Source organism: Natrix helvetica (genome assembly GCF_964273705.1).
Source record: "Natrix helvetica genome assembly, chromosome: 6".
In the NCBI taxonomy this organism is placed as follows: domain Eukaryota; kingdom Metazoa; phylum Chordata; class Lepidosauria; order Squamata; family Natricidae; genus Natrix; species Natrix helvetica.
This window is the reverse complement of record NC_138553.1, coordinates 64,209,545-64,236,832: the sequence shown is the minus strand read 5'-3', so window position 1 is coordinate 64,236,832 and position 27,288 is coordinate 64,209,545. Positions and strand designations below refer to the sequence as shown.

At 38.6% G+C, this 27,288-nt stretch overlaps 1 protein-coding gene across 13 annotated transcripts in view; it reads left to right on the top strand.

The window, feature by feature from the left end:
• CADPS2 (calcium dependent secretion activator 2) overlaps window positions 1-27,288 on the top strand; it is a 364,417-nt gene that overhangs the window by 163,106 nt on the left and 174,023 nt on the right. For all 13 annotated transcript variants that reach the window (XM_081957016.1, XM_081957023.1, XM_081957020.1 and 10 more), the window contains exon 8: window positions 4,694-4,833. In XM_081957016.1, the coding sequence (XP_081813142.1) occupies window positions 4,694-4,833 (140 nt within the window). The remainder of the gene's footprint in view (window positions 1-4,693; window positions 4,834-27,288) is intronic.

Here is a 27,288-nt window from a genome sequence, read left to right as displayed (position 1 = left end):
GGCGCTCCCACACGCATGAAGACCAGCACTGGAACCGGAAGAGCAACAGGCAACAGCTGGCATGCCTGGAGAGATGGCTCTGTGTGTCACTTCCGGCATACGTGCCATAGGTTCGCCATCATTGGTATAGGGTTTCTTGCCTGATCAGCGGATTGGACTAGAGGATTTCCACGTTGGTCTCTTCCAACCAGTGACGTGCGGTGAGGTTTATGACTGGTGAGGCACTGACACAGTGCTGCGTTTCAAATATTTTTAGACTTGTGGACTTCAACTCCCAGAATTCCACAGCCAGGCATGCTCAGCTCCAATTTAAAGCGACAGCATTTGTTTTTCTCCTTTGCTCCTTCTTTCTTTTTCTTTTTCTTCTCCTTCCCCTCCTTCCTCCCTCTCTCCCTTCCTCCCCCTCTCTCAAACACACACACACACACACACACAGAGAGAGAAGTTGGATTGGACTATCTCTCCTACCCCTTCCCTCTCTCACTCACTCTCAAACAACCCCCTCACACACACAAAAGTTGGATTGGATATCTTTTCCAGTGGCTTGAAAGCAACTCCTCTGCCATCCCCCCCATTCCCCTGCTGCCTTTCCCAAACACCTCCACCATTGCAAATGCAGCCTGCTGTCTGGGAGGGAAATGCCTGGAACACAATAAAGCCCACCCACCACCTCCTGCTGGCAGGCTGGGGTGAGAGGAGAGGCAGAAAAGCCGGAGGGGAGCCGATCTGAGCCTTACAAAAGAAAGAGGCTGGGGGGAAGTGTGTGTACTACAGCATGGCTCTTTGCCTGGCTTCCTGCCTCCTCCTGTGGTCTCCTCAGTGCTCGCTTGTGCTCTCCCTCCCCAAGTGTAGTTTGATTGCAGGTGCCTTTTCAAACTTGTAATCAGTGAAGCTGGGCTAGATTTTTATATAGTTTTATCCAGCTGTGTGTGTGAGAGAGAGAAATGAATGGGGGCCTGGGGAGGAAGTCACTACACTTGGGGAGGGAGAGCACCAGTGAGGAGACCACAGGAGGAGGCAGGAAGCCAGGCAAAGAGCCATGCTGTAGCACACACACAGGCCCCACAACGTGGCTCTGCCTGCAATCAAACTACTCTTGGGGAGGGAGAACACAAGCGAGCCAGGGTCCTTCCCTCCAGTCTTTGCCCAAAGCCCTGCACAGCACCAGGAGGATGAAGTTTGAATTCCTCACCCTCCCTCCAACCCACATGTACCTTTTCCAGCTTTTTTTAACAGTTAAGCAGAGTCATCCACGGTGAGTCAGTAACTAGCTCAGCTTTTTCCTTTTACTTTTTTTTTTTCATGATGAGAGTGGTGAGGCTGTGCCTCACCTGACTGCACGTCACTGCTTCCAACTCTTGTTAATCTGTTATCCCTCCCTTCATCATGTGAATTCTTAGTATTTGGCTTACATTCTAAAACACGTTCTAAGATACATATTTAACCCACACACTTTTTCTAGTAGATATATGCTTTTTGAAAGAAAGGTAATGCCAGTGTGAGAGGAAGGCTGTTTGAAAGAAACTTTCATTCTGTGACGTAAGTATGCGTTCAAAAGAAACAAGCAATATTTGTCTTTATTTTTAAAAAAATATTGTGACTTTTGCCTCAGTGAGTGAATGAGACTTTTGCTTCCAGGCATGAATACTATCCAATTCATTCAGATTAATGCAATAGAGCAATGCTGAGTTGTATGGGAATGGTAGGGAGAGAGAGAAGGAATTTGAGATTTAATTTAACAAAGACTATATAAATACAAGTGCATGCTTTGTCATGCACATATATTTAAACTTTACAGCCATAAAAATGTTCATTTATGACAGGCAGATCCATATATTGGTTCCCGACTTAATCACGTTTACAATAGACTCATTAAATTTAATGGAACATCAATTAAGCATTCTTAATGTGACTCTTTGTTTTTATTAGTTTCCTTTAAACAAGACAAAGTCTGGATATAATATTTTAGCAATTGTGAAAACAATTGTGAAAACTACCTTCTGAAGATGTATTTTTGAGATGGGATTAGGATTGCTAAATTCTGTACCATCAAAGAGCTTCTTCCTCCTCTACGTCCTGTTCATGTTCTGGCCTTTGGAAATCCAGATATTTAAAATTAATTCAAAGCAGCATTCAATGTACATGCTTAACACAGAAGTAAATTCAGCCTGGGAACAGCTGGGGTTGTTTGAGCACAAAGCCTGTTTCAATAAAAAGAAAACTTAGTCTTATTAGTTTTGATTATTCAGTTAAAAAAATAAAGTCTAATTTGTTTAAGCTGCTTGTCAAATCCTTAAGTAGCCAATAAATAATTTAGCATTTGGAGGGTGAGCGTGCTTGTGCATGCTTTATATTGCTGATGTTCTTTTCTGTAAATGCTAATGATAATCTTAAAATAGTTTGCTGGCATGCCTTGTGAACATAGTTAAATAATTTCCCATTCTTCAGTGATCATTATTGTTTTTCTTTTGTTGGGATAAAATTGCTGCTTTGTCTTCAACTCATTGGGCTTTTGTTCTATTTCTTTCCCATCTGGCAGTGAAGATTCACCACTCCTTTTCACCTTAACCTGAGAGAGCTTTATTTTATCCCCTCACGTCTAAGAAATAATATGTTCTGCTACCCATCTGTTTCAGTGGTTGGTTCTTGATTTATGTAGGTTGTTCAAATAGCAGCCTAAGCTAATCTTTTAGAAAATAACTGATAATCCTGTCTCTGCCTCTTGCATCATAGAATTTGGAACTCTTTAAGTTGGTATGTATTCCCTTGGCTTTTGTGTTTTTAGTTTAAGTATGTTTCAAGTTTGTCCATCCTTTTGTTTTCCTTGGCCAGCCACAAACTTCAGAAGCTCCCACATTTAACTGATGATGTTTTTCTGTTCTCTAGCATATAGTAAATGATGCTTGTATAGTCATCTAGTGTTCATCAGCTCCATCCAGGTTTGACACTGCCAATTAAGTACAAGCTGATTGTACAGTATGTAGGGTTGTAAGTTAGATGTATTCTAACATAATGGAATAGCTTGTAGTCAGCAGAGAAGAGAGTTCAGGGGCAACGTGGGGAAGAATGAATTTTGCTTACCCTAACCAATGACTGACTATTTCAGAGATTTATTTTTTTCAAAGCATTGTTTTAAAATAACTATTCAAATTGGGAAAATGTCATAAGATAAATTATCCTTGTTCCAACCTACTTGACAGAGAACTAACGAGAGCAAGGGGGGGGGGGATATCTTAGTATATCATTACAGAACTATTTACTGAAAATTTAGAATTTAGTAATTTGTACCTCAAGTGATTGGGGCAATTGAAACTGCTGAGCTATTAGAAGGACATAAAGGGCTTTGATAAATTTTCAAATCTGAAACAGATTCTGTCTACAAGAAACATATGAATGAAAACGTATTCTTTTTAATTCAGTTTTGATGTTTGATATTGTTAAAATACAGCAGGTTAGTAAAATATACAGAGACTAAAGGTAACATTGTGGTAATTTTTACTGTTTCTTGACACCGAAAAGTGAAGTTATTTTTACCATTTAAATCATTCCAATGATACATTTTAATGATACAGTATGATATTTTGCTATGATGTTGATATCCACTTTCTTCCAAGTGAATGGAACTGTTTGTTTTAAGATAATAAAAGGAACCAGTCACACAAAAGGCATGTTTAATGTGAAAAAAATACTGCAATCATGTTTGTTATCTGCTTTGATTTTTCTGATTTTGCTCCAAACTATGTAATTTAACATTATTCACGGGAAAGTTATGTGTATTTGCAATGAGATCAAGTGGATAAAAAACTTGGTTTGAGTTAGCAATTCCTACGGCTTTTAGATTATGAGATACACATGTGAAACGGCCCAGAAAAGATGGACATCACAATGCAGTTCAGAGTGTTATAATTGGCATTGGCATCCTTCAGTCCCAAAAGACTATGGCATCGTGCTCAGCAAAGAGGTCCTAAAACAGCATCTGGTGTACTGTATGCAAAGCTGAAATGTCCTCTCCAGAGCACCAAGCCTGGGTAGATTAATATGGAGGATAGGTTGTTACCCAAGTGTTATAATATTATTGTGTAAATATAGAGTGTGTTTATCTTTTCTAATGATAACGAATGTCAATCGTTACTTTTATTTGCAACAGAATAACTTAATAAGTGAAACTGAAACTCAGCTACTTTAAACTAAGTCTAAAATATTATTTTAGCATAGTTCTATGAGCTGCATTGATTAGAATAATGAAGGTAGTATTAATTTATTTGGGATAATTATTTCTAAAGCATTTAATCCAAGACAGTAAAACAACATACAAAAAATATAGTTTAGTGCTCTCTAATGTTCATTGTTAGTAAAAGCACATAAAAATCTGTGGAATATTGAATAGCATGCTTATTATAAGTGCTTGGGTCACTGAAGGACTGCTTTTCAGCTTTCAATGCTCATTGTGTTTTTAAAGTAGGCCAGTGGAGAATCAGAACTCTTATGTGACCTATTTTTGAGAAAATGAACCTGTCTTGACTGAAGCTATGAGTTGCAGTGAGATGAAAGCTTGTGACTTTCTTTGGATCCCATGTAATTTTTAGGAAATAGAAAAAAGTAGCATGGACAGCTTCTGGGTTGACCAGAGCTTCCAAGTAAAGTTTACTGTAACCTGTCAGACTGATAAACAATTTCTTTGTATCTTTTCTAGGTTGTGTTGTACCCAACTTCCAATAGCTCAAAGTCAACAGAGCTGCATAAAATGCTAGTCCCTAAAAACAGCCAAGATTCTGATTTGAGGATAAAATTAGCAGTGAGAATGGATAAGCCACCACACATGAAGCATTGTGGGTGAGTGCCTATTCTGAAGAAGAATAAACACTAATTCCTTTTCAGCTGCCCACGTAATTTTTTACACCTGAAGAGAAAAAAAGTAAAGAAGCAGCCTAAGTATGGTAAGATAAAATGTAAGATTAATTTAAACCAGGCCACATTTGTAGCTTCAAAATAAGCAAAAGGCTCATTGTACAATCAAAAGCAAGAAGGAAAAGTGATGTGTTAATAACATGTATTGAATTTTTAAATGGTGATTTCTACTGATATATTTTCCATATTTCCAATTGTGTTTATGCACAGATCAGATTTACCACACGCAACTCTTTTCTGTTGTTTTGTTGTTTTCCAAGTATACGTAAAACAACAAATTATTGTTGTTCTTTATGTAATACAGATCCCAAAGGAGGAGATGATGTTGTTAGCTAGTATATAAAATACCATACTATGAATTTAGGTGGATGAATATGTTACTTCCTATTATACATTGACAGACCACTTCTAAAATTTAAAAAGACTTTGAGAAGCAGCTTCGGATTCTCTAAAAACAAAGTGAGGAAATTGAATTATATTGGACCTGCCTAAAGTAACTGCAAACAGAATATTGTCAGGGATATAAATATCTAAGGTCTTACACTAAAATCTTCCACAGTTAAGTATAATTCTTTAATGCGAATCTTTGCCTCAGAAAGAACAAACAGTTCTACATGTAGCAAAACGAAAAGGTCACTGTATACATAATTTATGACAGAATTTTTAAAAATTGATGAAAAATACTTTCTTTGGACTGTAAACAAGAAGACAGGTTTAAAAAGATTAGGAGCTAACCATTCTACTTGGAGTCTGCCAGGCTCCGATGCTGAAGCAGTTTTTTTTCTTTATTTTTTCCATTGAAAAATTTAAAGAATGACTTCTAGCTAGTCTGTCTCAAAACTAACACTTTAATACAAGCAAATGTTTGAATTTGCAAGTTGCTTCAGTCAATGTAAAAACAAAATGTTTTATCATGAGTTATGTTTTAGCGCAGCCTAGTGGCCGAACACATGTGTTGCTTCCTTTAGTAAAAAAACATTGTGAATAGTTTTAAGCCATTACATAAAATTTAGGAAATGAATTGTTGAGTTGGGGGAAAAGAGGAAACAGAAGAAATCACATCCAAAGGTTTCAATAATGTTTGTAGTTGTTGGCTTTGTTTCTCTATCTAGTCAGATTTAATCTTTAAATTGAATTTAACCCTGATTGAATTAGATGAAATTGTCTACTTTCTATGTTATATTCTTAATAGTTTTCAGAGCCCATCCCCATTTGTTCTTGTGACAACTCTTCTCAAGGTCTAGATGAAGATTTTCCTCAGTTATTTCAAGTTATTTATCTGTCACAATTAAAACCAAAGGCTTTTCTTTTGGGTTGAATGGATAGATGGCTTGGGGGGGAAAGCCAAAGGATTTTATTTTTAGGTATGAGAACTGCAATGATATTACTATGTGCTCAAAAGTGGTAAGGTTCAACACTACTCATGATGAAAGAATGACTGGTGAAGATGTTGGAACTTGCACAAATGGCTAAATTGACTTCCCTGATTAGAAAAAAAGACAATATCTGCATTTATGGCTGATGGGAAACCGCTTATAGACTTTTTTGTATGAAACAGGAAAAAATGTACTTAACAACTCATGTTTTGATAATTAGAAAAAAATAGATAACAAAAAAGTGAGCTTTTTTATAATCATAGAGTAAGAGATAACTTTGTAATCATACCTGCATTTGTCACAGAGAAAATCTGAAGCTTCTTTTTCCGGTTTCTGCCTTTCTTTCTGCACTTTTGTCTCTGTCTCTCTCTTTCTATTTCTTTAATCTGTATTAGTTTGTTAATTTTTATTTTATTTTAAAAACTTTTCGTGTGTGTGTGTGTGTGTACACATACTCAGACAGATATATGATATATTAGTATTTTTTCTGCATTCATGTCATTGCTTTCTTTGGGACATCTATTCCACTATTTGAAGAGTTCCTGTATATTCTATTTTGAGTCATTTTTTTCTTAAACCTAAACATACACAACTTTGTTAGTGTTTTTTCATAGTTTTGAGGTCCCTTCTCATCCTCACTGTCCTTCTCTTAACCTCTTCCAATTTCTCAGAGTCGTTTTTGAAACAAAAATCAAGGTTGGCAACTTACCCAAACAGAATAAAATAGAATATGTTTCATGCAGTAGTGAGCACTTTATTTTTGCCCTTTAGGAATACACCTTTTTTCCTCCAGTTATTCAGTCTCCTGAATTCTCAGAGCCTGTTTCATCTTCAAAGACCTGAAAACTGTTCCTGAGTACTAGCAATGCAAAATCTAATCTATGTCTCTTGCTTCTGATTGTTTGACTCACCCACTGGATTTGCTTCTCTCTTTGAATGCCTTCCTTGTGGAAAGTTGTTTCATCTGTTAATTTGTGCTGCAGACTCTCTTTGCAGAAGTGATCAATGCTTGTCCTTTCTCATTATCTCATTATCCTTGCCTCTTTTCTTGCTTATCCTTGTCCTTCCTTATTATTATTATTGTCTTCTTATTAAACTGTGTAAGCTTTTGTTGTTCTGGTCCTTGTTTCCCTACCTGAAAACAACCTGGCATATATTTGCAGCCAATACAAGCTTATAACAGCCCTTGGAGGAAAAATGAACGAAACAAGCAAGGTCGGGATTCAAGTTGATTCACCTAGAACCAGGGACGTGCGGTCAGGGGAGGCAGGGGAGGCAGAGCCTCACCGCTCTCATCATGAAAAGAACAAAAAGGGAAAAGGGAAAAGGCACACGTGGTCCGATTCCCTGCCTTCCTGAGTCAACATGAAGGGGACCACGGAGCGCACTCTGCTGACTCACGCTCCGCCGGCTCGCGCTCCACGGTCCCCTTCATGTTGACTCAGGAAGGCGGGGAATGGGACCACGTGTGCAGGAGGAGAGCGCTCTGCAGTCCTGAGGCTCACGCTTCACGGTTCCCTTCATGTTGACTCAGGAAGGCGGGGAATGGGACCACGTGTGCAGGAGGAGAGCGCTCTGCAGTCCTGAGGCTCACGCTTCACGGTTCCCTTCATGTTGACTCAGGAAGGCGGGGAATGGGACCACGTGTGCAGGAGGCTGAGGCAGCCTCAGCCTCCTGCACACGTGGTCCCATTCCCCACCTTCCTGATGACATCACCAGCCTCACCAGCCATAAACCTCACCGCACATCACTGCCTAGAAACCTCTAATGCAGTAAAAGTAAGAAGGTTGCAAAAGGTGATCACATGACCCCTGGAACAGTGCAATCGTCATAAATATGAGTCAGTGTCTGAATTTCGATCATGCAACAGCCGGAAGGGTGAAAAATGGTCACTTTATTCAGTGCCCTTGAACTGTTGTAAGTCAAGGCAACTTACAACTCCTCAACTTACAACAGTTCATTTAGTGACCATTCAAAGTTACAAGGGCACCGAAAAAATGATTTATGACCATTTTTCAGAGTTATGACCTTTACAGCATCCCCATGATCATGTGATCAAAATTCAGATGCTTAACAACTGGTTCATACTTACGGCCATTGCTGTGTCCCGGGGTCATGTGATCACTTTTTGCAACCTTCGGACAAGCAAAGTCAATGGGCTAGCCAGATTCACTTTACCAACAGGTTAATAACTTATCAGCTGCAGTGATTCACTTAACAACTATGGCAAGAAAGGTCATAAAATGGGGCAAAAGTCAATTAACAACAGAAATTTTGCAGTCACTTGTTGTAAATTGAGGATTACCTATATAGGTAAAGGTAAAGGTTCCCCTCGCACATATGGGCTAGTCGTTCCTGACTCCAGGGGGCAGGGATGATCTCTATTTCCAAGCTGAAGAGCCAGGGCTGTCCGAAGACGTCTCCGTGGTCATGTGGCCGGCATGACTAAACGCCAAAGGTGCACAGAAGACTGTTACCTTCCCTCCAAAGGTGGTTCCTATTTTTCTACTTGCATTTGTACATGCTTGCGAACTGCTAGGTTGGCAGAAGCTGGGACAAGTAACAGGAGCTACTAACCTATAGAGAGAGAGAGATAATTTTAATGATCTCTGTTAATTTGCTCTAAGAGGATCTTAGAAAGGTTTATATAACTAGTTCTAGCTACTTTAATTGCATAGAAGAGCTGAGATACTTTTAATTGCCCAAATATATCTGATTAAATGATATATTCTGTCATTAATAGATAAACTATTCGGAATTACTTTAGTGGTGGAACTAAATAACATGAGTATTTAAGTATGCCCATATTGTGTATTTATACTGTTTTAATATGACTGTACACCGCCCCGAGTCCTGTTTAGGAAAGGGTGCGGTTTATAAATTAAAGTTTATTATTATTATTATTATGAGTAAACAATGTTTAAATAAAAGACAGCTCAAGAGTTTTTGTGGCAGTGTTAGTTTTTCAGCAAATAGCATTTCCCGTGCTCAGGCTACCACTGATCCAAAGGAAATGTTCTTAGTTTTCCTAAAGAAATTCTGGTAGGAGATTTTCCTGACCAATGTAGTAGGATTATGCAAATCTTTCAAAAGAGGTGCTTCAGAACACATATATGCTCGTATGAAGTGGATGGTGGCATGCACACACACAGGCCCTTAATTTTGCTAGAGGAAAAGCAAATGAGAAGTTAGCCACTGCGGCTCAGCTACTGTCTCTGTGGCTTTGTTTCTGTTCTGAGTGTGAAGCCTGTTAGACCTTGGTAACCCAGTGGAGACAGCAGGACACTTCATGGGAGAAAAAGCACAATTCCAGAAGTGGTTCTTGATTGTCTAGTGAGGGAGGGAGGAGGAGAATGGGAGTCAGGGAAACTCTGCTTTAATCACAGGAGCTTCAAATCGTGCAGAGTTACTTTGAGGAACTTTCAAAATAAATGTCAAGCTTGTGTGGCTTGCCAACTCAGGAAACCAGAACTTTTTAGTTTTGGAAAGATCTTTACTGTTATTACAGTAACGTTATAGAATTTTTAAAACCTTCCCAAGACATTCTGTCATCCCATGGAACTCACTGGAGTACTCTTGCTGTGTCCATCAAAAATTGCTTTTTGAACTTCTCCTTTGTTATGGCTGCTGGAGGAGCATAGTTGTTTACAGTGCAGAAGGAGGAATTTTGAGGAAGTATTCTCTTTGAACTTCCCAGGCCCACAATTCTTCTCTGGAAAGACAAAACTAAAATTGAAAGAAGGTTCCTCTACTCTTGGGGAATGGAAAAGAGGTTTCTTTGCCCCTGTCTTCTCACTAGTACAGATGTTGGAAGAAACGTCCCTCTGGGTTCAGTTCCAAGTGGGAAAAAAGACACTGGAAACATGGAAGCTGCTTGGAAAGATGGTTTTAATGGTGAACAGGACCACATGGTTTGACATCCTGGACAGAAAAAGTGATCACATGCTTCAAGATGTTGGGTGAAGAAGAAAAGAGCCCGAGATGCTGAACGTTCCTGGTTTTATGCCCTCTCTGGCCTTTGATCTTGATCTTGTATTCTGAGTGGTTGTCAGACTCCCATGGGGCCATGCAGGGGCAACTCTTTAGGCTGTGCTTTGAGTCCAAGTTTGGTTGCTTTGCTGGCTGATGTAATTTTCCCAGGTGCCTTGTGGTGAGTTTCTCTAGAAGGTGAATCCTACCTTTGTTATGTAGAGTAGACTAGCTCAGCCTTTTTAATGGGCCATTGACAAAGGTGGAGGCTATTAAGAGTGACTCTGTTTCCTGCCTAAAAACATGTTTCTCCATTTCTTATCTAGGGAAATATAATATTCTGCCTTTTCAATATTTCCCAGGATATTTCATTTTTCTAGGAGAGGGGTGGGTTTTAACTTCCTACACGGAGAGTACATAATAACAGAACTGGAAGAGATCTTGGAGGTCTTCTAGTCCAACCCCCTGAGCAACCAGGAAAACTTATACCATTTCAGACAAATAGTTGTCCAATCTCTTCTTAAAAACCTCTAGCATTGGAGCACCCACAACTTCTGGAAGCTTCCACTGATCAATTGTTCTGTCAGGAACAATTTCTCTTTAGTTCTAGGTTGGTTCTCTCCTTGATTAGTTTTCATCCATGGTGACTGAAAGGATACCTCACATTAAGCCCAACTACTGTTTCGATGGAGAACTCCTACGCATCCCTGTAACATATTGGTGAAAAGTGAGATCAGAATCTTTCCTTTTTACTTATATAGTTCAGAGAAAGTAGAAATATGAGCAAGTAGAAATATGAATAGTGGATTTACTGAGCTGGTATATGCTTTGTAATACTATATTTTAGTCTCTATATGAGATTAGATGCTGGTGTGCATTTCTGTTTAGCAGAGATAAATATCCATTCATGTTGGCTATTGCCAGTTTTTCATATCTGTTGATATATATCTGTGCTGCAATTATGTATGGTAATTGTGTGGTAGAATGCGCATAGCTCTTGCTGCAATTAAATTCTCTCTTATTAAAGTATATTTTGTTTGTTTGGATGCTGGCCCACATCCATTTCTTAGGTCTCTAGTTAAATTGATTCTGACCTTTCAGAGTACTTGTGGTGCAGGAAAAGTTGTGATACACTTATCGTCTTCATTGTGACTACATACTGAGAAGCATTTCATTATCTTATCTCATCTAATTAGAGTGGCTATTGAGGTCAATTGCTTTTTCATTAGCATGGCAGGTTTCATGATTTATAGCATAAAGCAAACTGTTTCAATTTATAGTAGCATGCTTCTAAGAGCTTTTTATTGTATAACATTTTGTATCCTAACAGATTCTACAGAACTGAATATCTCTAACTATGGTTTCAGAGAAAGAAAAAGTAAAAGGCAAATCCTAGCATCCTTCTCTTTTTATATTGCTGAATAACTGGGGTCAATTAAACTCTTGTATCTCTTTGATCCTTTGTAACTTCAGAGTTGGGCAAAATACTCCAGGGCAGAACTTTGTCAACCTCATTTTCAGAATGCTACGGCCCATCACTCCCCAGGAAATGAAATTTTGGGATTTTTGGCTGCTTCGGTGCTGCTGCATTGCTGCTATTCAGCACTATGCTGCCTTGGTGAACCCCACTATTTTCAATGATCCCTGACAACTTCCCACAAGTCAGTGGGGAAACTGGAAAGAACTGACCGCCTGTGGGAAGCTTGAGGAGAGAAAGTCAAAGTGCATTTTCCTCCAGTCCTTCTGTGCTCACACTGCCCTGGCCCTGTGTAGGAAAGGAGGGAGGGAGCTATTTACCTGCCAGCTGGGAAGGGAAGGAAAGGGAAGGGAAGAAACGAATGAATGAATGAATGAATGAATGATAGAAAGGGAAGGAGGGAGGGAGAAAGGAAGGATTTTGATACTGTGAGCTTCCCACAAGGAAACTCAACAGTCGTTCCCATTCCCACTGATATTTTTGCCCACCTGTCATCATTCTTGTTCTCTGTTTAGGTAGGGGAATATATATGAAATGATGACCCAATGGGGCATGGTTTGTCTAGTTTTCCTTAAAGCAGGGGTGTCCAAACTTGGGAACTTTAAGACTTGTGGACTTCAACTCCCAGAATTCCCCAGCCAGCCATGCTGGCTGGGGAATTCTGGGAGTTGAAGTCCACAAGTCTTAAAATTCCCAAGTTTGGATACCCCTGCCTTAAAGCTTACTAATGAGATCATTTGGAAGCAAACATGGGAAAAGTATGCATCTGAAAACATGGTAGCACAGTTTTCTCAGTTTTCCAGACAATCTTGAAAAAGAAAACAGTTACTGATTTCTTTTTCAAGATTGCATATATTTTATGTATTACAAACACACACACACACACAATACATAAAATAAGTAACAATTTAAAAGGCGTGACATTAATCCTAACACTGTCAAATAAGCAAAAACAAGGCATGACGGGCTGTTGAGACCCAAATATAAGAGTAAAAGGCTATGTCTTCATAGATGTCAACTTTGTGATGTAGATCCAGACAAGTAAAATATCTAGAGGAACTAGTTCTAATTTATTGTAAGATTACATTAACACAACCCTGCAAGTCTCAAAGTACATTTCTTCCCCATTGTTTTCACAGCTAAAGAAAATAGGAAAGGTCTCACCTGAAATGTTTGCTGCAGTCACATTCCTGTTGCAAGCTAAGTGGCTTTTATTTGACCATTGCCTTGGTTGCAGCTCTTTCTCCATCTTCCAAGGACATTCCAACATATTATAACAATAGATCCTAGCAGTGCCATTTAGGCTCTCAAACATGGGATTCGAACACAGATTTCAGTGTTCAAAAAGGTAGACATGAAAAAGTAAATTCCTATCAGGCCCCAAGAATGACATGTAGAATTACTTCTGAGCAGTTCCACCTATACACAGAAATCTTGCTAAACTAAAGCAGCTACTTGCATCCTTATAGATACACTGTGAGAATTGCTAAGGAGGAGCCATCTGAACACTCTTTCTCCCAACCAAGCTATCTAAACTTTGCTGCCTCTCGGCCCTCTGGAATACAAACCCTTCCTGGGAATCTACATTGGGAATCTACACGATATTCGCCACAGTTCTTCAAACATCAGAGTTCAAAGCCATTAAGGTTCTTGAAGGCCATTACTAAAACTTTGAAAGTTGACTGGTATATTGTTGCCAAAATGTGTGGTAAATGTGTGCAATGCGTTTTCTTTCCATTATATTTATTTGAAGGGAACTGTGTGTGTGTCAAAGAGGCAACAAAATTCTGCTACTCCTCCATGTTCCATTCCTCACATATACACATATTGACTGCAAACTTCCCGCAAGAAAACTCAATTGTAGGGCACTCCTGTGGATGATTGTTGCCAGTCATTTATGTATACAGTAGATTAATCATAGAAGATCTGCTTAAACTTCTCATTAGAACACCTCACCTGAATTAAAATGTAGACTAACAGCTCCACCTTCTGATCTTTGCTATATTTGTAGGATGTTCATAGCAGAAGAAGGAAATGGAAAGCAGATTGCCGTACATCTACATGGCACCTATTATAATTCCTATATTCGTATTCAGGGCCTAGTTTTGGGTAGAGACCCCCCATTGAGCCGCTAAGAAATACTACTGCCTTTGAACGTTGTGTTCCCCATTTCTAAGAAACTGATATGATGTTGATACTGAAAAAAAGATAAAGTCGCATGATGATATTCACCTCTTTTTATTAAGAAGGAACTTCACAGGCCAGTTTGTGAGCGAATAACTTTGTGATATAGAAATTATTTCTGGACTTCTTGTAGACCTGCAATTTGAAAGGATGCTTTCTAAAGTATGCTGATGGGCAATAAGACAGTGAATGTATTCTAGAATTACCCTGACATGATGGGTTACTGTTTATGTGAATCTTATGTTGAACAATATTGCACCATAAACTGAGAATGTACTGGTAATTGTTTAAAGAAAAGTCTGACCTCATGATAATTTTTTCTTTTTTTGAAAAATTTTATTGGTTTTTGCAAATATTTTTAGGAAAAGGGTAAATAGGTATAGAAAATTTTGACAGCTACATCATTCAAAAGGTTGAAATCCCCCCAAATCTCACAACTTTTACAGGAAAGAAGAAAAAAAAAAACACCAAGATTTGAATAAACATTGGCAGCTTTTGGTTTTACATTATATCATCAGTATATTCAATCATCTTTTGTGTCACTTCCAACAATTACATTATAACAACAATTGCAATAATGTTTCAACCTCATTTTATGATAATTTTTTCTTTGTTGAGAATTCCAAATCATATTTTATGTATCTATGCTACCCTTATAATGAATATCTCTGTGACAGATTAATTTTTTTTCCTTTTAAATGATTTGTGTTTGTCACTTTTAAATGTTCATACCTAAAAGTAATGTATGTATTCTCTTCAGTCTAAACATTAATGTATGAATTATTTTCAGAAGGAAGACTTGATTTTGCTGATACTTATGGTGCCAAATGAAGTTCCGATCTAATCAGTTTCACTAATCCATGGTTATACAAAGGGCACCATGTGAATTTAGGCTTTTAAACAATAATCCAATAGAAGCAGCTGCTGTATTTATAGTCTTGCGTATTGCTATGCAATATTAAATAAATTGATCACAAGAGGGCAGCATGGTTTAAAGGAATTCTTAGAAAACTATTGGAACTGTTATAAAGTTCATCATGTAAAATATACAATATTACCATATGTTATTTTATAGTTATTTATTTATATATATATTTATAGTTAGTTATTACTTTTTTATTTTTAGCAACATATTAATATGCAGTCTCGTTAAAAAAAAATTGAACTTTACTTTTTAGAACTAAAAAAAATAGCATTGACATACAAATATTTTGACTTACAATTTTGAAAAGAAATAACATAACCAGGAATTGAAATGTTTGGTGCTACATATTTAAAACTTGCTTTAATTTATACTAGATTTCCCATCAGAAGCGTTGGACTGCCCAGAATCCCCAGACAGCAAAAACATTGATCCAAGACAGAGGAGGCAAAATGTCAAAAAATACAAGATGGTGGCCACTGAACTGAAGTCTTGTCCTTCTTTTACATGTGTCACACCTGTAGCATACATGAAAAGAACATGGCTTCAATTGGGTAGTAGGAGCCACTAAATTTACTTGTTTAATCCTACTTATGAGAACTACCTCAATCCAAGGTCAAATTGGCCAAGTTTGGTTTATGCATTTATGATCAAAATGTATAGCTTTAGCTACAGCATAAATATTGGATTGAGAGACAAGATTTCAAACCTCAGCACCTTATTGTCATGGAAAAAGCTGAGGATTAGCTGCCTCCAAGGTTATGATATTTTTAGAAGCAATCCAGTACTGTAGATGTTACAGGAAAACACAAATAAATATTACCTGGATCCAAAGTCTGCAAAGAATCTGAGGGCAGTACAAGTACCATTGAATCAAGGAGAGAAGCTACTTAGAACTAAGGAGAAATTTCCTGACAGAACAATTAATCAGTGGAACAACTTGCTCCAGAAGTTGTGAATGTTCCAACCAGGGAAGTTTTTAAGAAGAGGTTGGATAACCATTTGTCTGAATGATACAGAGTTTCTTGACTAAGCAGGGGGTTGGACTAGAAGACCTCCAAGGTCCCTTCCAACTCTGTTCTGTTCTGTTCTATTGTATGACCACTTCTTCAGCAACCATTCAAAGTTATGATGGCACTGAATGAGAGATACTAAAGTTCCAGGCAAGTAGAGTAAAGCGGGCCCTGGCCCTGGTTGTTATGGCTCTACTCTTTCATTTTCCTGAAGTACTTCAGGCATAGTGGATGCCCTGCAGACAGGAAGAGTGGTGGATTCTAGGAGTCCTACGCAGCCAGCCGCATGTTCTAGATCTGGGATGGCGAACCAATGGCAACCTGTGGGCCAACTGCTGGACAGAGAGTCTGCCGGACAGAGAGTCTGCCAGACAGAGAGTCTTCCAGCAGCCAGCCCACAACCATAGAGCGCACTCCTAGAGCGACCGCTGCTGGAAGACTCGGCAGCCGAGTTTTGGAGTTTGGAAGCTGGAGAAGAAGTTATGCTCGGAGCACGGCAGTGGCGCCCTGGCCCTTTAGGGAGAACTGGGCCAGGGCAGGGTGAGGCTGGGAGGCATGCGAGCTGGGAGCAGAACAGGCGCTCGTGCAACCACCCTCTCCAGCCGGGCAGAGCTCCATGCCCTGACCTAGAGGGTATCCCGAATGTGCCAAGCCGCGGGAGCTGGGGGAGCGGGCAGAGCATTACGTGGCTTGGTGCCTTAGGGATACCCCCTACGTCAGTGAATGGCGCTCTGCCCGGCTGGAGAGAGGGTTTGCCGGGCAGCTGCTCGTGAACGTGGTCACCTCATGGGTGCTTCACCCCTAAGGCTGTGCCCGGCTCTTCGGGAGCCCGCTCACAAGGAAGCAGCCGCCTGGCAACTCCCCCCTCTGGCCAGGCAGAATGCCACTCGCCAACCTAGCGATATCCCGAAAGAGGCAAGCAATGTGAGTGCCTTCCCCCCCCCCCTGGCTCTTGCGGCACCTTCGGGATACTGCTAGGTCGGTGAGCAGTGCTCTGCCTGGCCGGAGGGGGTGGGTTTGTCCAGGGGCTTATTTTCAGGGGTGGGCTTATATTTTTGCCCATGCAAAAAATGTGGCAAGGCATTAGTTTCAGGACAGGTTGTATTTTCGGAGAAACATGGTAATAAAGCACAAGCTAGAAAAGGATTGAAAAGAAAAGCCAGTGTTAAGAGTTTGGTGAGCAACCAGAATGTTTAGTTGCCAAAACAGATGATGGGGGCTTTGCTGTTGGTACGCATTCAGTGGAAGCACTTGTTTCAAAATCCTCATAGTGTTTGGGAAGGGTGGTTGACTTGAATTGGATTAGACCAGGGGTGTCCAAACTTGGCAACTTTAAGACTTGTGGACTTCAACTCCCAGAATTCCCCAGCCGGCTCTGCTGGCTGGGGAATTCTGGGAGTTGAAGTCCACAAGTCTTAAAAGTTGCCAAGTTTGGACACCCCTGGATTAGACAGATAAAAATGTTTCCCAATAGTGCTAAAAGTAGTGATAAGATTGTATTCTTCTATGATTACCTTTGTGGAGATTTAAATATAACTTTACTTCTTTGAGTAGGGAATAGAATGTCTCCTAACAGGTGTTTCACCATTCTGATTATGTGTGGTTGGGTCCACATGAAATTTAGAATTATGTTGAGAATTAAATTTCAAAGTTAGAGAAAAGGACCTACTTTTAAATGTCTTACTTTAAGTTGTATTGTTTGCAATGACTGTATGGAAGATATGAAACCAGGTATTAACAGGCAGTGCTGTTCATCTTAGAAGAGATGAACTGATATAAATTATATGAATAATAATGAATTTTATATTAATGTTGCTAAATTTTACATTTTGCATAAAGGGGCCCATATTTTACCAGAAAACCAGATTCAGAATGCGATGCTTCAGAGAACACATTCACAGTTTTGGGGACCACTTATTTCCATGCTGTTTTTTATTCTGTTCACATCTCAATGAAACTATTACAAGTAATCCTCATTCAGTGATGCTATTAAGGATCAGAAATTTTTGCCATTAAACATTGTGGCTCTAAATTAAAAACAACAACGTGTCTGCACCACTTAGTGATGGCAGTTGTGGCAGTAGTCATTAATTGAAGACCACATGGATTTAGAACTTCATGTGACTGAGACTTCCGATTTCATGCCAACTTCCCCATTTATTTGACTTATTGGAAGCTTGTGAGAAAGTTGAAAATCATAATTAGGTGACTGTGGGCCAGTGCAAAAGTCATAGTACAAGTTTTGGCCATAACTACCACTCGTTTAGCATCCTTATAGGTTTGAGCAGACGCTGAACGAATGTTAAATAAGAAACCACCTTTAGAGAAAATCATTGGAGGTGTGTATTGGAGTGTTGCTTATGTACAAACAATAAGCAATCCTACTGCTGTTTTCACCAAATTATTGAAGGGAAATTATAGGATATCTAAATAGGTGATTGAGAAAATATGGAAAGAATGTAGAAGAACAAGTGAAATTTAACCAGTTGTAATAGCATTACTGTGAATGGGTAAATGTGCTTATCCAGACTAAGATGTTTGTCTAGATGTCGAAGACAGATGCATATTATTTAAAAGCATAATTTTATAAATCAGGCATGCTTCTAGGTTCAACAATGTCATTGGAGGCACATATGGTGAATAATCAAGAATGTATTAACTAAGTTTAAGTGGTAGATGATCTACGAAGTTATGTCAAAAAAAGGGCTAATATCCATTTTGCATGTGAGAATGATATTCACCATGGATTATTGTAATGTCACCTATGGTTGAATTTATTGTTTATGTAAAATAAAACTATACATGACCTTGTGAAGCAAATCACTATGTTTATGTTTCACAAATAATATGCCATTTATACTAATTACTAATGTTTTTTTATGGCCAATTTTAATATGTTGCTTTTGGTCTTTAAAACTTTAAAGATGATACAATATAGATATTACTGGATTATTGTGGTGCAAACCAGTTTGATCATATTACACCATATTATGTGGTTGCCAAGGGGCTTTTAATGTATTCTTTTATCCCTTTAATATTTTAGATAATTGAAATCCAAGATACTTAAAGGATGAAACATTGAATACTCAAAGCTTGTAAAGACTAAATGACCTTTTACTCCCCACTATAGTAATATATTACTATATATTACTGAAATCTGTTTTACTTTTCCTGACTTTTTAATGGACAGCATTTATTACATAAATATTTTGATATTATCTATTTTTATTGATATTACAGAATAACAAGAGTTGGAAGGGACCTTGGAGGACTTTTAGTCCAAAGCTCTGCTCAAGCAGGAGATCTTATGCCATTTTGGACAAATGGCTTCCAATCTCTTAAAACCCCCAGTGATGGACAGACCGTAACTTCTGAAGGCAAGCAGTTCCACTGCTTAATCGTTCTCACTGTCAGGAAATTTCTCCTTACTTTTAGGTTGGATCTCTCCTTGATAAGTTTCCATCCTTTACTTCTTATCCTGGCCAGAGGACTTTGGAGAATAGGTTGACCCCCTCCTCTTTGTGACAGCCTCTCAAGTATTGCAAAACTGCTATCATGTCACTCCTAGTCTTTTTTGTTAGACTAGACCAGGGGTGTCCAAACTTGGGAACTTTAAGCTATGCTGGCTGGGGAATTCTGGGAGTTGAAGTCCACAAGTCTTAAAGTTCCCAAGTTTGGACACCCCTGGACTAGACATTCCCAATTTCTGCAACCTTTCATCATATGTTTTAGCCTCCAGTCCCTAATCATCTTTCTTGGTCTTCTTTGCACCTTTTGCAGAGTGTCAACATCTTTTTTGTACTGTGGTGACCAAAACTGGATATAGTATTTCAGGTGTGGTCTTACCAAAGCAATATAAAGTGATACTAACACTTCACATGAAACCACAATTATTGGTTTCTATAATAATTACTTTGTGGAGAGATTGAAAGATAATATTCATAATAATAGAATGGTGTGTGTGTGTGTGTTGCTTTTTTAAAGAACATCCATGCTTATACATAATCACAGATTCTTCCTTTTGAGGTGACAAATGTATAGACAAACATAGTGTTTTGAAAGCAGAAAAAGGCATATTCGATTCTTTTTAAAAAGACTTGAATGCCTCGTTTCACCAAGGTTTCTTCTGAAATGCATTGAAGAGCATTAGAAGGCAGGACAAGAGGTAAAGGGGCTTTGAAGACCCAAAGGTGTTTTTTTTTTCCAAGAGGCAACTGGACTTTATTGTTTTTATCTGAAGACGTTTCGCTTCTCATACAAGAAGCTTCATAGAAAGCCCAAAATACCATTGGGACAATCAAGACCTGGATGACTAAGAATCTCCATAGACATGTATCTTTGAAGCTAGTCAAAGAGAACTGTGACCTGGAACTAAGGAGAAGTTTGCTGACAGTAAAAGCAATTATTCAGTGAAATAGTTTGCCTCCTAGAATTGTAGGTGCTTCATCACTGGAGGTTTTCTAAAATAGACTGGACAACCATTTGACTGTGACATTATACGTTTCCTGCCTCAAGTAAGGGGTTGGTCTAGAAGACCACTGAGGTCCCTTCCAGTCCTATGAGATTCTTTTGTCATAGGTACATTGGATTCTTTTTTTGTTTTGCTTGTATATGTGTTTGTTATTTTTCTTTTATGTAGATTTTAGTTTGATTATATACTGTAGTAGAAAACTTATCTGTATGACGTAATAAAGTGCTCTGGAACGAAGGAATGCAGGAAGAAATATTTTAGAAATTTTCATGGGAATAAGAAATATGTCAAGGAATGGATTTGACATAAATTGTGTAAAATCCAGGAAAAAATGATAACAATTTTAAATGTTGAACAACAGTAAGTTGTAACTGCAGAAGTATTAAGATATAGGTGTGGTATGTGGAGTGTCTCTGCAACTTGCTCAAATTGTGAGCAAGGTGTAAATCATATTTGTTTAGGGTATTTATGAATAAATGTGTAAGGAATGCTTGTGCTAATGTTAAAGGTGTGTTGGTTGGGGATATGAATATGCATGTTCTTTTGAATACAGATGACCCCATAGGTTATAAGTAATTTAAATTTAGTTTTTAAAATATCAAAATACCTCAAAAGTGAGAAAGCATTTGATTTTTGTCATTTATCTATAGATACTACATTTTTAGAAAAATTCAGCAGTTAGTCTCTTATTAACCCAGGCACCTATGTACAGTATTAGAATGAGTATTTATTATTATTTCTATAAAGAACTCAATGCTCAAATGTACATGCTCCTCCTCCTATTTTCCCCACATTGACCCTATGAGTTGAATTGGGCTGAGAGAGTGTGATGGATCCAAAATCACCCAGCCAGCTTTTATACCTAAGGCGGTACTAAAACAGTCTTCTGATATCTAGCTGGTGCCTGGCTTATTTTTCAGTCCTTACTTTATTTATACTTTGCTTAGATCAGGGGTGTCCAAACTTGGGAACTTTAAGACTTGTGGACTTCAATTCCCAGAATCCCCCAGCCATCATGGCTGGGGAATTCTGGGAGTTGAAGTCCACAAGTCTTAAAGTTCCCAAGTTTGGACACCCCTGGCTTAGATTGAAAGAACACTCATTTTTGTCTAGGAACCATTTCTAGCCTATATGATTGCTTAGCCTCATTCTCAAACTAGATTATGTGTCCATCTCAGAGTATAAAGTCCAGACTCACAATGACAACCTATCTTGCAGGATCCAATCTGAATCAGTCAGTGGGACCAGAGGTTTTTAGTCTTCTAAGCCACTGATGGCGAAACTTTTCAGCACCAAGTGCCCAAAATGAAATGCATGTGTAGGTGCGCGCCCCGGAGTGCCACAAACACGAAGAACAGCTGTCGGGCATGTGCATGTCTGTTTTTTGGCTGTTTATTGCCAATTTTGGGGCCATTTTCAGGCCGAAAACAGAAGAGCAGCTGGTGATGGCACACGTGCCCACAGAGAGGGGAGTGCCACCTCTGGTACGCATGCTATAAGTTCACCATCACGGTTTTAAGCTTTCAGACTTGTGCAGGAGCCCAAGGGAATTTCTCTCTCACCAGAATGTCACAGAATGAAATTCCCTGAGGATCAGCTCCAGCATGAGTCTGAAAGTTCAGAAGACTAAAGGCCTCTGGTCCCCATGACTGACCCATATTGGATCCTGCAACATTATCCTGAGACACGTATATTTGCCTTCTTTCATGATAACTTATCTATTGATTTGTATTTAAATATTTGTTCCGATTGTCCTTATTAAAGTGATGAAAGATACTTGCGCTATCATTAAATAACAGTATTAATGTCTTAATAAAAGGGATGCTGTGGCTCAGTGGCTAAGACGCTGAGCTTGTAAAAATGCAAGTAGAAAAATAGGAACCACCTTTGGTGGGAAAGTAACAGTGTTCCATGTGCCTTTGATGTTTAGTCATGCCGGCCACAGGACCATGAAGACTGCGCTGGCTCTTCAGCTTTGAAACTGAGATGAGAACTGCCCCTTAGAGTCGGGAACGACTAGCACATATGTGCGAGGGGAGCCTTTACCTTTGCCACCCTCTCTGTTTGTACAGTATGTCCATATGTATATTGAGGAATAGAAGGAAGGTGTTGAACTCTTTAGGGCTTCCTGCCAATTTTCCTATTTATATATTGAGTGTCCAGTTCACTGAAGTGAGTAGATATAGTTTCCATTGTTGTTTAGCTTTCTTTGCATTCAGAACATTTGTCTTCCCTAGCATTGTAACAGCTATTTGGGCTATGTGGGTTTTCTTTTCTTTCTTTAGCTCCTCACACCATCCCATTTCTTGTGAAGATGTGTTTGGTGCTCTTTTTCAAGAGCGGAAAAGTATTGAAATCAATCTGAGAATGTTTTCAGCTAGGCTTCTGATGACCTAGCTGTATTGTCATCTTGAATCTGTTGTGTCTCTCCTCCTCAACTGAGGACAAAAAAGAAGAGAAAAGAAAAAAAAGCTTAATCTTGTGGGGTTACATAAAAGAAGGAATGCAGAACAAGGAAGAATTCCCTTTATGCTAGGCAGAACAGAATACACCGTGATGGCTGAAAGTGCCTGTGGGCATTTGGTCCCTATTGGTTCTCACACTGAATGCAGTGATGCCCGCAGATAGACTGTATTGTTGTCAGTTAAATGGGTTCATGAGTGTCTGAAAGGTGTTTGAGAATGAACTGAAAATCATTTTCACAAGTGGATGATTACTTCTGCCACATGTTAACTGAACTCTATCAGAATGGCCCAGATTTTGAGACTGCTTTAATTGCTCTTTCAACCTTGACTTAGACTTCTTTTTAAGAAAGCCTTTTGTAGAACAGAACTGTAATATGTATTGATTTTTTTCCCCTTTCTACCTTTTCTTCAACTGTGATAAATAAAAGCTTATAAAAAGTAAATGACTCATTTTAAAGATGCAGATGGCTTTTTTTCCTTAGAGATAAACAAAGAATAGACCCTACTTATGGAGTATTAGCAAGTATTAACATTATTCTCCCACATACAACTTTGGTGAATTGTTTTAGGAGCCAATTAATAATGATGCAATATAATCACTTATTTAATCATTAGTCTTCTCTCCTTCCCATCATAAACACCAAAGGCAAACAGGCAAGCCTCATGGCATAGTCTTAAGTGCTATAAACCTTTGTCTCACATATATACCATTCATTTAAATAAAGCATTCAAATAGATTTTGTTTTTAAAAAGACGCAATTCAAAATGTTCTATCAGAACATTTCATACGTTCTTTCTTCTTATGGAACTGAATTAAATATTTATTGCATCTTAGATAACTTTAGAACTAAAAAGAAGCCTTTTTCTCCCCGATATTTTTTATCAACTACAGAGAAACTGGCCATGAGGATGTTTTTTTTTTTTTTTTTTAAGGAGCACATTGATTTTGTGGTTAAAGTGCAGCCTACGGGTTCTGTGAATTCTAGGTTTCCCTTAGGTATGAAAGCCAGCTGAATGACTTTGGGCCAGTCACTCAGCCCAACCCAACTAAAGTGGCTGTTATTCTGGGGAAAATGGAGGCAGGAAGATTAACTACTGTATGTTTGCCACTTTGAGTTATATATAAAAAAGGTGGAATAAAAGTCTAATGATAAAGATAAAGATCCTGATAAAGGTAAGGAAGAATAGAGATGAGGAGAGGAAGATGGAAGGGAGAAGGAGAGAGGGTAGGAAGGGGAAGAGGAAGAGAGGAGGAGGGGAGAGGTAAGGGAAGAAGGAAGGAAAAGGTGGAAGGAAGGAAGTAGAGAAGGGAGGGAGGGAGAAAAAGGGAGAAGAAGGTGGTGTCAAAACAGGCAAGAAATGGTAAACAAAGCAACCCAAATGGAATATTATAATTTTATAAATGAAATGAAAAATGTATAAGAATGACAAATGCAAAAAAGAATAATAACTATGTGAATGTATACCTATAATTGTATATAGAGAACAAAAAAAAAACCTTTTTTTTAAAAAAAGTCTAATGATAACAATAATACTTAAAATTCTCTAAAAGTAAAGGTTCCCCTCGCACGTATGTGCTAGTCATTCCTGACTTGGGTGGGGTGGGGTGGCGGTGTTCATCTCCGTTTCAAAGCCAAAGAGCCAGCGCTGTTCGAACACGTCTCTGTGGTCATGTGGCTGACATGACTAAATGCCAAAGGCGCCACGGAGCGCTGTTACCTTCCCACCAAAGTGGTCCTTATTTTTCTATTTGCATTTTTTACATCCTTTCGAACTGTTGGCAGAAGCTGGGACAAGTAACGGGAGCTCACTCCGTTACATGGCGCTAGGGATTCGAACTCCCAAACTGCCAACCTTTTTGATTGACAAGGTCAACGTCTTAGCCGCTGAGCCACCATGTCTCTTCTCAATTATATAGCAATCAGCAAAAATAGCAGTTGATCACATGTTCTGCTACTTTCCTTGTTCAGCCATTGAGCTAAGCCACTAAAGTAGCAGCAACAATAGACTACCCTAATTTCAACACAGCCCAGGAACAATATGATTGCCAGAAAGAAATGCACTTTTTTTGCTATATATAACACTTCTGAACACTGTACACATGCACAGTGAATACTTTTTTGAATTTGAAAAGTTCAATGGCCAATCAACATAGTTTTTTTGCATTTGGCAAACTGGAAGTTCCAGGCCATTGCAATGCCTTTTGTCATGTACTTTTGCATTTAGTCCCCTGTTTCATAAAGAAAGCAAACCACATTCAGAATGCCCACGGACAATATTACAATCAAGTAAGAACTTCCCTATGGCAAACAGTGGTTTTGTAGAATCTGATTCATCTTGCCAGGCATACAACAACAGGTGCTTATCTGACTCATCTTAAGCTATCAGTGCTAGCAGCACTAATTCAGGCCTGTGGCAGTAGGCATGCATTTACGCCTTTCATTTTATTGCCTATTGCTGGGATTCTCAAATTATGTGGTGCTGCAAGTCAGAAAATGGGAAACCTGAGTCTTCCTCCCTGTAAACAAATCATGTGATATAATTGGACCTGGGGATGGACAAAAATTAATATACCAACTGCAATCAAATTTTGATTTTCAGTCAGAGGGTTGATTTTTGTAAAATTATACCTCAAATGTTCTTCCATCTTCCCTGCCTAGATAGTCCAATTATGGAATGCCCATTACAGGAACACAGAGGTACATTCGTATACTTCCCTTCTTATAGGAGCAAGTCCTGGTAGCATCTTTGCAAACATTTATCCAATTCACTCACACCTCCATGCCATGGTCTCTTATACTATCCAATATCGAGTTAAAGATGGCCAATCTTTAACCCCAAAGTATTTGCAGCTGCTATTTTCATATGTGCGTTTTGTGTTTGGCAACATTTATCATTTGTAGGAATCTCAGCTCTACTCTGAAACTGTGTGAGAACATATTCTTTTATTATTGTTTTGTAGGAATTTTGTACTACCTGCAAACTAGACAACATTTTTTAAAGTATTGCTATTTAACCAAGTCAGTGGTGGGTTTCAAACTTTTTTAGAACCTATTCTGTAGGTGTGGCCTGTTTTATGGGAGTGGCATGGCGGTCATGTGACCAGGTGGGAATGGCCAACTTGGAAAATGTGGTGAAATGTGGCCAGGGGAAGCCCCGGTACAGGAAGGCACGCTAAATTATTTCAAATGGTACGTGCGTACCGGACAGGATCAGCTGAAACCCACCTCTGAACCAAGTGATCAGTGATATTGAGATCATAAATCATTGCCTTCATTGTCAAAGGACAGTACATTGTATATAACTGTCAGGGCCCCTTTGGGTTTGAATCAGTTGGTTATAGCAGTTACAAGGTCATAAATTCAGCAATTAAAGATGTAGTTATAAATACAAGTTTAAGTTCAAGGGAATAGATTCCCTTCCAGCAGACAAAGTTCACTGAACCAAGCAAGATCTAGAAACAACAAGAAATTTGCAGGGCACAATTTAAAATATATAAAGAATACAGGATTGGGTTTGGGCAAAAAGATGTGTTGCACTCAAGTAGGACCTTACAGGAAGCTCTCATCTGGCAGTAATCAATTCTTATTACCATAGTGTTCTCCCAAGTAGTTTTGCATATACTGGGTGCTTCTCCAGGTATTCAAACATCCATCTGTTCATTGATTTCTGACCCTTTTCAGAAAACTGGCAGCTTTTCCATTGGGTGGTTGGATGAGACTCCAATTCAAGATTTACTCATAAGGACTGAGCACAATGGCTTCTACTACTCTCTCATGTCTGTTGGTGAAGCCAAACTTTTCTTAGTATCATTCCATGATTAAGTCAGTTTCATCTTTGTTCACTTGTATGGATAACCTTTCAATTAGGAGCATAATATTGTCTTGGGCAGTGATGGGTCCCCTTATAATGATCAAGGGCAGCATTAACATTTTTGACAAGGCTGAAAGCTATAAATAAGGTAGGAGTCACTCTTAATAGTGAAATGGGTGACATAAAAATTTAATAAATAAGGCCAGTTTATGAATACATATAGCTGGGATTTGGGAAAACATTGTTTATAAAGATAGTCTCTCTCTCTCTGTCTCTCCCACCCTTTCACTCTCTCTCTCTCATTGGTATGCCTGTATTGGAAGTTGCATTATAGCTTTCTTATATTTCCTACTTCAGGTAATTTAAATACTAAAATTTAATCTAAAAGTCCCAAGAGCCTAGAGGTTGCAAGTCACTGACTCCTGTTTTAGATATATGTTTTGTCAGAATGTAGCATACCCATAGATAGGGAAAACCTTATTACCTCGTTTAAGAAGATAAACATTGTAGAAGTATCTAGAATACATTGTTGTATTAAGAGATACTAATACAGATAATAAAGTCATATACTCTGTGAATTAATGGCTTAGCACAATAACAGTAACTCAATCACTATGTAATCAACAAATTATTGGCTATGGAGCTCTGAGCAGTGATTGAGTATATATGCAAATAACATAAATATATTT